Source organism: Meleagris gallopavo, chromosome 4 (assembly GCF_000146605.3).
Source record: "Meleagris gallopavo isolate NT-WF06-2002-E0010 breed Aviagen turkey brand Nicholas breeding stock chromosome 4, Turkey_5.1, whole genome shotgun sequence".
Taxonomy (NCBI): domain Eukaryota; kingdom Metazoa; phylum Chordata; class Aves; order Galliformes; family Phasianidae; genus Meleagris; species Meleagris gallopavo.
This window is the reverse complement of record NC_015014.2, coordinates 20,658,954-20,668,572: the sequence shown is the minus strand read 5'-3', so window position 1 is coordinate 20,668,572 and position 9,619 is coordinate 20,658,954. Positions and strand designations below refer to the sequence as shown.

The following is a 9,619-nucleotide window of genomic DNA, read 5'->3' as shown; positions in this document are numbered from 1 at the left end:
TTCCCCGGGCTTCCGGTTCCGCCCCCTCACCGCGCGGCCGCTCTAGCTCGCCGGCGCCGCTGCTCTATGGTAGGCGAGAAGATGGCGGCGGCGGTGCGGCAGGAGCTGGCGCAGCTGATGAACTCTAGCGGCTCCCACAAGGATTTGGCGGGAAAGTGAGTGCTGGCGGCGGTTTCCTTTTCGGTGGGGCGGGGTAGGTGGGGGCGGTGGATAGCGCCGGGCTTTGGGGGCGGCTCTAGGTGGTTGTGGCCCAAGGGCCACGCTTCTGAAGCGTTAGTATTAATAAAAAAAGAAGAAAATAAGAGAGATCGGCCTCACGATTTTGCCACTTATAGCTTATTTTTAATTTCTAGGGAAGGCATTGGGGCCGCCGCATCGTCCCTGCGGCCCTGGCACTTAGGTGGTGACGGGCCTTGTGATTCTGTGGGCACCCTGAAACCTTCCTTAACGTTTTTCTTTTCAATTTACACGCCTATCTTTTGCATGATATTGCATGTTAAGGTGTGCGCAGTGCAACGCGTCACAGCGGGTTTTTTTTCCCTTCCTCGAGGGCAGTGTCTGACTCTGGTGGAATTAGAATTCCTCGAGTCCCAGTTCTTAGTTCTCTGGAGGAATGTCTTTGCTTTTAGAGCTCCTGGTTTAAAAAAAGCTGCTAACACGATCATGTTCAGTCTGTCTTTTTGAGGGGAACGTTGAAAGAGGTTTTCCGTTCCAGTACTATGCACCCTGAGATTATGGTCCGCAGTTGTCCTGGGTTTTACAGAGCATGAAAACTGGGATAGCTTATGGGGAGTAGCTGAGAGAACTGGGATTGTAGAAAACTCAGGGGATACTTCATCTATCTCCACAACTGCCTGAAAAGAGGTTGCAGTGAAGTGGGGGTTGGCTTCTTCTTCCAACTGACAGCGATAGGATGAGAGGTAATGGGCTTAAGATTCACCAGGCAAGGTTCAGATTGGATATCAGGAAGCTTTATTTCTCCAAAAGAGCAGGGAGGCATTGGCAGAGGTTGCCCAGGGAGGTGATAGAGTCACTGTCCCTGCAGGTGTTCAAGAACCATGGAGACATGGCACTGAAGGACATTATTAGTGGGGATGGGTTGGGTTGGACTTGTACTTGGTGATCTTATGAGGACTTTTCCAACCTTAATCATAGAATTTTTGTTTTCAGTGAATATGGCAGCTTGAACCTTTCTCTTATTTCAGTAGTCCCCATCTACAGAGGATGTAGTTTTACTTACTTTTTCCCTGGCATCTTTGTATGGTGAAGGAGAACTGCTCTATCATGGAGATGCTGTTATTTTTAAACCTCAGTTGCACAAAACAGTACAAGATAGCAGAATGAGCTGTTATCTGGTAGTCTAGTCCTCATATTTAAAAAGAGCCAGATACCCATTTCAGATGAGCGTTCCAGTCACTTTAGCACAAACATTTTGGAAAATTTACACCTCAAAGATTTAAAAAAAATAAATAAGCAGGCATGGTGACTGAAAATGCTATCTCACAGATATAGATGTTTATTTTTTTTCTCTTGTGAACAGATACCGTCAAATATTGGAGAAAGCAATTCAGCTGTCAGGTGCACAACAACTTGAAGCTTTGAAAGCTTTTGTAGAAGCAAGTAAGTGCATTTGATGTAATTGATTGCATATTGAATGAAACCCAGAGATCCATGAGATTACAGGTTTGTCACATCTACATAAATCTATGTAGATGTGTGATATTTTTGGTCTTATTGGAACTTAACCAAGACTAAGAAATAAACCCTACGCAGCATATTCAAAAGCTATGGGAAAATGGACTTGATGAATTTTTAAGTTAATTTAATTTTCTAGCTTGTCAGTGTGACAGCATCTGAAGGTGACATTGTAAAGTAGCCGATTTAATGCTAAAATTGATATTGGATGCTTAGCAGTCTTTAAACTAATAATTCCCTTCATCTTCAGTCTCTGCTTAGTTTGGAAAATGACCAGAAAGAAATGGTTAGGTGTTTTTTGTATTGTGTTGTACATTTGGCCTACTGAATAGGTCAAGTAGAAATTATACTTGTATTTTTTGTAGAATTAACGAAATTGAGCCTAATGGTTTATTTTGTCCAAGGCATTATAGCAATTGAGAGCAACGATTCAGAAGGGAACATCTTTAAAAACTATAAATCAGAGTGAGAAATAATTCATTATTTGTCAGGTGTTAGAACTCTAGTGACCTCTAGTGTAAACCATTTCTGAGAGAATAATATTCATCTTTAGAAAAATAATATGCCTTGACTGACATACAGATATTTAAACATTTGAGCTACTTAAATTTAATATAAAAGTAGATGATTGATTAGCAAGGGATCACTTACACTGAAGGTGTTGACAAACATTGCATCCATCTTGTGCTTTTCTTTCACGTGTCTCTGAACTAGTGGTGAACGAGAATGTCAGCCTAGTGATCTCACGTCAGCTGCTGACAGATTTCTGTACCCATCTTCCAAGTCTTCCTGACAGCACAGCCAAAGAAATATACCACTTCACCCTGGAAAAAATACAGCCTAGAGTCATTTCATTTGAAGAGCAGGTGAGAAACAAAGGGGTTTGGTCTGCAGGTGGTTTTTTTTTGTTTTGTTTTGTTTTGTTTTGTTTTTTTCTTTTTAATTTACTGCTGACTATTTTTCAGAAGTACCAATCAAAATAGCCATTCCTATTTTGAGCCTATTCTGCAGTACTATTCATACGAAACAAGCATTTAGAACCATGCAAACAATACCGATTTAGTCTCTCCATCAGGACGCTGGGCACGTTCCCCTGCTGCCAGAAAATGGCTTCTTAGAATGAAACAACGCATGAGCAACTGGAGACACTGTTCTGAGATGGATTGGGGCTCACTGTGTTGCATTTACCCAACAGAGGGAGCAGGCAGGTGATCTAAGGACAGAATTGCTTTGTCAAGTAGCTGTTCTTTAATTAAAAAAAAATAAATCCCTGTGTGGGTCTGTATGCCTATGTGTGTATTTCTTGATATATATTTACACTAAAATCACGGGGGGGGGGAAAAGGTAATGAAATTCCAATTCTGCAGTTACTCGCTGAAGGTACTGCTTTGTTTTGAATTTGAAAGATTTCCTTCAATGATTATTCATTGTTGTTTGAGAATACTTAAAGAAGTATGTAACAAGCCTACAGGATCTAGTTCTAGAGAAGAAAAGACAGTTTCTGTCAATTTATATTTATGTCTGTTTACCTTTTGTCTTTTTAAGCAGCTGTCACTTTAATCCAAACTGAACATGCTTACCCATATGTTACAATGATTATGCATAAATTAAATCCTCAAGACCAGATGATTTCTTTTTCTAACCACACTTTTTCTTACAGCACCCACGTTGTACCACTGATAGTTTGCCTTCTGGCAGCTGTTGTGCAAAATCTAAATTTCAGAATTAAGACCTTGTCATAGCTCACCTCATTTGTATCTCATAGGCTTGGTATGAGGTACAACTGCAAGAAAGGGCTTGTGAATCTTGGTGTTGTGGTTCTCAGAAACATTGTTTCATCTTTTAAAAAGTTTCATAACAGGTCACTGCTTATCCTTCCAGAAAGACCAGCTCCCTTTATCTAGCTGCAAGCCTATTAGGAAATACTTCAAACTGCTGAAATTGAAAAAGCTCAGTCTTAAGACTCAACTGAGAACTTAAAACTTTCATGTGGGAAGAACTGTGTGTGTGCAGTGTGGAGCTGTCGTATCACTTTGTTAGCATACAGGAAGAGGAAGGTGAATACATAGAAGCTTTTGTGTTTTAAAATGTTTCCTTGTGATTTAATTGTTGTCTAGGTTGCTTCAATAAGGCAACATCTTGCATCCATCTATGAGAAAGAAGAAGACTGGAGAAATGCAGCACAAGTATTGGTGGGGATCCCTTTAGAAACTGGGCAGAAGTAAGTAATGTGCTAGACACAGTTCTGCATTGTGTAATACACTTGCTGCTCCCTTAGTTAAATGGACCAGGGAGTGGGAAGTTTGGCGGTGCGTATTAGCCAGGCTATGCACGTATAGTTTGGTGACCAATCCTTACAGAAAACATTCCAGTTGTGTCTTAAACACTGCTCTGGAACTTTTTCACTATTGATTAGTCCAATTTATTGACATGTTTCTGAAAGTTCTTCCAGGTATTGATTTCTACAGTTCAAAATGAAGACATAGTTTGAAATTTGATGTTAGTCTGTTGCTGTTGTTTGTTTAAGTGTAAACTCCTTGCTGTTATTTTTCAAGGGCTTTCCTTTTTCACCTTTTCCTCAATATGTGTGTAGAAGTTGCTGAATGTAGGCTTTACCCATTTAGCTCCTATTTGTTTTACTGCGAGTTTGCCTTTCGCTCCTAAGCGTCTCCTTGTTTATGGCAAATTTTGAAGCCATTAGAAACTCAATTCTACTTGTGTTTTGGGAGCCAGTTTTAAATTTTTCTTATCTCATTTTTATTTCCTTAAGAAGAAAGCAGGGTAAAACAAAACCTTCCATATGTTTAAGCAGCAGAACGTTTAGAACAGGAAGGAGCAAAGGCAGTAGTGGAGTGTCTCTGAACTCTTGCTTATCTGTTTCTTTACAGACAGTACAATGTAGATTATAAACTGGAGACCTACCTGAAAATTGCCAGGCTGTATCTGGAGGATGATGACCCGGTTCAAGCAGAAGCTTATATTAATCGAGCTTCCCTTCTTCAGAATGAATCAACAAATGAACAACTACAAATCCATTACAAGGTAGTCTAACTTGGATTTTCCTCTTTCTGAGGGGAAATGCTTCCACAATTGGATGGTTTTCATACAGGGCCACAAAACATTCGTAACACTGAAGGAGACAAGGGGAAAAGCTTTTAAACAGTCTTAGGAACTTGAGAGCTGCATCTTAGCAATAATTAAGCAGCTAATTCCTTAGAATTTGAAGAGAAACCTGCTCAGGTTCCTTATATACCAATTTTACTGGCTCAAAATAACCAAATTTTACTTAAAATATCTTTGTGTCTTTGTAAATCTAAAAGGAAAAAAAACAAAACCAAACATGTCCAATATTAGAGACCATTAGAGTTGGTTTTTTTTGTTTGTTTGTTTTGTTTTGTTTTTTTGCCTATCTGTAATTAAATACTAAATACCATCCACAAAAGTAGTCCCAAGTCCAAACCTGTAAATTAATTGACCTTTTTGCTTATTGGTTGGTTTACTGTGTATATAGTTGGGACACTAATTTATAAAATCTTAGAAGTTTTAGTAGGAGAAATAGCAGATGCTGATACAGCTTTTGAGAGAAAAGCAAACATTTGTAAAGTAGAAATTGCTATCTAAGTGCTAGTTGTTGATGTCACTGACAAAAGGGCAGCTTAATCACAGTACAACATTCCACTTGCTGTTCCTTGCATTTAGGCAAGTGCAGTGATTAGCATCTGAATAGAGCTGGGAAAGGCCCTTTCAATCATCTGTCATGGCACTTCAGCCAGATTTTTGCAAACGAAGCTGATTGTTTGATGACACAGATTTGCTGAGGATGCAATAAAGAATGTTTATCGGAGCTGCAAATGAATTTTGCAGGAATTAATGCACACCTGTACTATGCAGCCATCCCTTCTTGCTTTCCTTTACCCAGACATTTTCTTTCTAGGTTTGTTATGCTCGAGTTCTTGATTATAGAAGGAAGTTCATTGAGGCTGCCCAGAGATACAACGAGCTGTCCTATAAGAGCATAGTTCATGAAAGTGAGCGACTGGAGGCACTGAAGCATGCTTTGCATTGCACTATTCTGGCATCAGCAGGTACAATATGATACGTTTTTGTGTAAGAGACCCAATATACATATTCCTGAAGCAAGTCAACTTGTACATTACTGGGGGAAGGAGCTGAGGAATCCAGAATTGTAAACAGTGTCAGTAATCTGTTGGCATAGTGTTAATTCAGAGCTGGAGTACTTGTTTATTTGCCAGTGATGAGGGGCCATCTAAAGATGCAAAATAAAGTCTGTGGCAAGCAGTTCTTTGGAACTGAAGGCAACTGAATCTTCTCTTGTAGTTCTTTGCTAACTGCATGTGTTGGAAAGAGAGATCTTTTTATTTGTCAGTACTCAACTGCTTGGTGGCAGTTTATGGGGATTCTTCTTGGCTCTCCTAGGACAACAGCGTTCTCGCATGCTTGCTACGCTCTTTAAGGATGAGAGATGCCAGCAGCTTGCAGCCTATGGGATCTTGGAGAAAATGTATCTTGACAGAATTATTCGTGGAAACCAACTGCAAGAGTTTGCAGCTATGCTAATGCCTCACCAGAAAGCAACTACAGCTGATGGTATGTATTTCTCTGAAGGCTCACAGCACTGCTTGTTCATCCAGGTTTGCCCTTTGCATCCCTAAGGGTGACAGAAAAGAGCATCACGTGATTATTTAAGGTTATTTCCCAGAAAGCTAAATAAAAGGTTTGAAGCTACTTGTATTTAAAAAAAAAAAAAATCACCACAGGGAATCTTTTTGTTCACTTCTTTTTTTTGTGGTGTTACAATGATGTCATGCAACAAGATGCACCTGTACTTTTTCCATGTATAACTTTCAGAAAAAACGCTTCACATCTGTTCTACAATATAAACCAAATAGCTCATTTATATTAATGAATTGTTGTCTTATTCAACCCATAAGGTTCCAGTATCCTGGACAGAGCTGTTATTGAACACAATTTACTATCTGCAAGCAAACTATACAACAATATTACCTTTGAAGAGCTTGGAGCATTACTAGAGATCCCTGCAGCTAAGGTAATGGCTTCCAACGCCATTTGTTTAAAAAAAAGGATAATAAAAAGCATAAGAATAAGAATAAAAATAAGCATAGCTCTAGTAAATAAGCATAAAAATAAGAATAGCTCTAGTAAATATTAGGAAAATTAGTTTACTGATAGGAAATTAAATATTCGGTACTGGACATGTGACAAAAGTTAAATATTTAGCACATTTTATGAGAAGGAAGGGTACACAGTATAGAAGGGACCATATCATATTTTGATGCCACTGAGGATGTCGGTCGGTGCATGATTAGATGTTTTCGGTACGGTTCTGCCTATATTCACATGTAGATGAAAAACATGTAGGGACTATCAAACCTGCAATGGTTTTTCATTTCTTTCAGAATGGATCAGATACCTAATATCATTCTTTCTCCCTTATTTCAGGCAGAGAAAATAGCTTCTCAGATGATAACTGAGGGGCGCATGAATGGATTCATTGATCAGATTGATGGAATTGTTCATTTTGAGAGTAAGTTGGGATTTGGTTTGTTTGTTTATTTATTTATTTAATTTCTTTTGCATTATTCAGAATTGTCCTTTTGAGTTGCTGTCTAGCAATGCAAGCAAATTATTTACAACTGCTGTCCATAATGATTTTGCTGTATGCTGCTTTGGCCAGCAGGTGGCAGAATTTTCCATAGCAGAGAATCATAGAATGGCTTGCGTTGGAAGGGACCTCAAGGATCATCAAATTCCAACCCCAGTGCCACACTCAGGGCTTCTTATCCTCATGTGACTTAATATGTCTTCTAGGAGGATCTGTTCCGTGATCTTCCCAGGCACAGAAGTGAGGCTCACTGGCCTGTAGTTCCCCAGACTCCTTCCTCCCTTATTAGTGGGAGTGACATTTCCTTTTTTTTTTCTAGTCACTGGAAAACTGGAGTCTTCACCTGACAGCCATGACTTTTTAAATATGATAGAGAGCAGCTCAGCAAGCACATCAGCCAACTCCCTTAGGACCCTGGGATGTATGTTGTCTGGCTCCATAAACTTGTACACATTCTGTCTTATGAGATGGTCTTGGGTTTGCTCTGCCTTTACAGTGAAGTGGAATTTGCTCCCCAGTTCCCACCAAGAGGTTCAGGGATGTGAGGTTCAGCATTGTGAGAAATATGAGAAGCCTGACTGACAGTTAAGACTTAGGCAAGGAACTCATTGAGTACCTCAGCCTTTTCCATATCTGTGATAGACAGTTCTCCTTTGTCATTTATCAGAGGAGGTACCAGTTTTCACACATTCCTCTGTTCTGCATTCTTTTATCCACAGCTAAGTGTGAATTTATACTGTCAGTCTCCTTGTAGGATATCAGGAATTTCTCTGTTCACTTTTTTGCAAGGCAGGAGTCAGGCTTGTAACAGACAGTCAAAATCAGTATAACTTTTGAAGACAGAATTGAGTATGATAGCTGCAAGGCATGCGAGAGCAGTGCCAGAGGTGAAACTTGCGTTTAAACAATGACAGTGAATTGCCAAGACTATACTTTGTTTTCTGTGGTTTCCTTTTGCAGCTCGTGAAGCTTTACCAACTTGGGATAAGCAGATTCAGTCCCTGTGTTTCCAGGTGAACAACCTGCTGGAGAAGATAAGTCAGACAGCACCAGAATGGACAGCCCAGGCAATGGAGGCTCAGATGGCTCAGTGACTGCACAGCCATGGTCTTTTGTGCTGGAGGGGAGAAAGTGCTGAGCAGGACTGTTAGCTGAATGAATTACCCACCTTTGTGTTCACACCTTCCGCTTTCACTCTGCCTTAGGACACATTAGGCGATACTATGTTGTGAGAGTTCCCTGTTCTCTGAGTGTAGGATGATGTTGCTGCATCTGCGTTGTGCTTTGCTGTCCTGAAAGCTGTGGTTTCTGCATAGAAGGAGCTGTCATGTCAGAACAAGCTTGGGTTTTGGTTTATTTAATGTCATTTGGTTTTCCACTGTATTGCTGTAGCTTTGCAGCCCATTAGTTCCTAAGGTGTTCATCCCACTGTGAAAAATGGAAGTGCCACGTTTCTTCTACTTGTAATTATTCTAATAAAAGCTGCAGTAAGCCACTTGTTTTAAGCGTTAGAGGGACCTGTTTGCTTTTTTTTCTTTTTTCCCCCTGAGGCAGCAACACAAAATAATTAGAGGTTTTAGAAATGTCTATTTCAGCCCCTGAAAATGTAAACTGAGAAAACAACTCCTCAGCTCCTCTGTGCCATGCTTTTCTTTCTGAGAAGAGGAAGTCTTAAATCCTAACTGAAGAAAGTATTGACTGTCTACTACATTGGTGTGGCAGGACACAGAACTATCTGTGGTATTCTGTGGATTAGAAGCGGCCACGGAAAACAGGGAGGGGCACGACAAGCGTTGTAGTAAATGATTTGAACGTAACACAAATCAAATACTGGAAAGCAAGCTTGCACTCTTATTTTCTTTCATAGGTCAGCAGAAGTTTGATAGTTCAGCAAAAGGTATCCCTACTGTTGTTGAAATTGGAGCTGTAGTAGGAGCTTGGGAGGTAAGGATTCTGCATTGCAGAGTCGAAACGTTCATATGAAATGCTCTGAGCAAAGTATTGAGGAGTGATGTGCCTATTAATTATGTGATAGCTGCAAGCCAGTTACTGCTGCAGAAACTTTTCTTACTACACTTACTGAATCACAAAAAGGAAGACTGTGGCCTAGCTTTCAGAGCTTATAGTGATACTGTATAGTAAGGTTAAGTGACTTCTAACCTTTCTGTTCCATACAATATTCCTGTCTCCAGAACAGTAGCGTTGTAATTGTCCAGCATGCTTGCAGCTCCTATGAGATTCTACCTCACCTGCCTAGTGACTGTGCTCGTAATGTGGCAA

The 9,619-nt window shown here is 40.1% G+C and overlaps 1 protein-coding gene across 1 annotated transcript; it reads left to right on the top strand.

Moving 5' to 3' along the window:
* The first annotated feature begins 6 nt into the window (after positions 1–6).
* Positions 7–8,854, top strand: COPS4 (COP9 signalosome subunit 4). The gene is made up of 10 exons (XM_010709716.3): positions 7–155; positions 1,541–1,620; positions 2,410–2,561; positions 3,813–3,916; positions 4,584–4,737; positions 5,630–5,780; positions 6,133–6,303; positions 6,648–6,763; positions 7,177–7,261; positions 8,300–8,854. The coding sequence occupies exons 1-10, from the start codon at positions 67–69 to the stop codon at positions 8,431–8,433; spliced, it is 1,236 nt and encodes a 411-aa protein (XP_010708018.1). The 5' UTR covers positions 7–66; the 3' UTR covers positions 8,434–8,854.
* Positions 8,855–9,619: the final 765 nt, after the last annotated feature.

What these genes read in the sequence shown, in the direction of transcription:
- COPS4 (XM_010709716.3), top strand. Translation starts at nt 67, where the DNA reads ATGGTAGGCGAGAAGATGGCGGCGGCGGTGCGGCAGGAGCTGGCGCAG. An exon ending in TAGAGATCCCTGCAGCTAAG is followed by an intron (nt 6,764 to 7,176) that starts GTAATGGCTTCC and finishes CCCTTATTTCAG; the next exon opens with GCAGAGAAAATAGCTTCTCA. An exon ending in TGGAATTGTTCATTTTGAGA is followed by an intron (nt 7,262 to 8,299) that starts GTAAGTTGGGAT and finishes TTCCTTTTGCAG; the next exon opens with CTCGTGAAGCTTTACCAACT.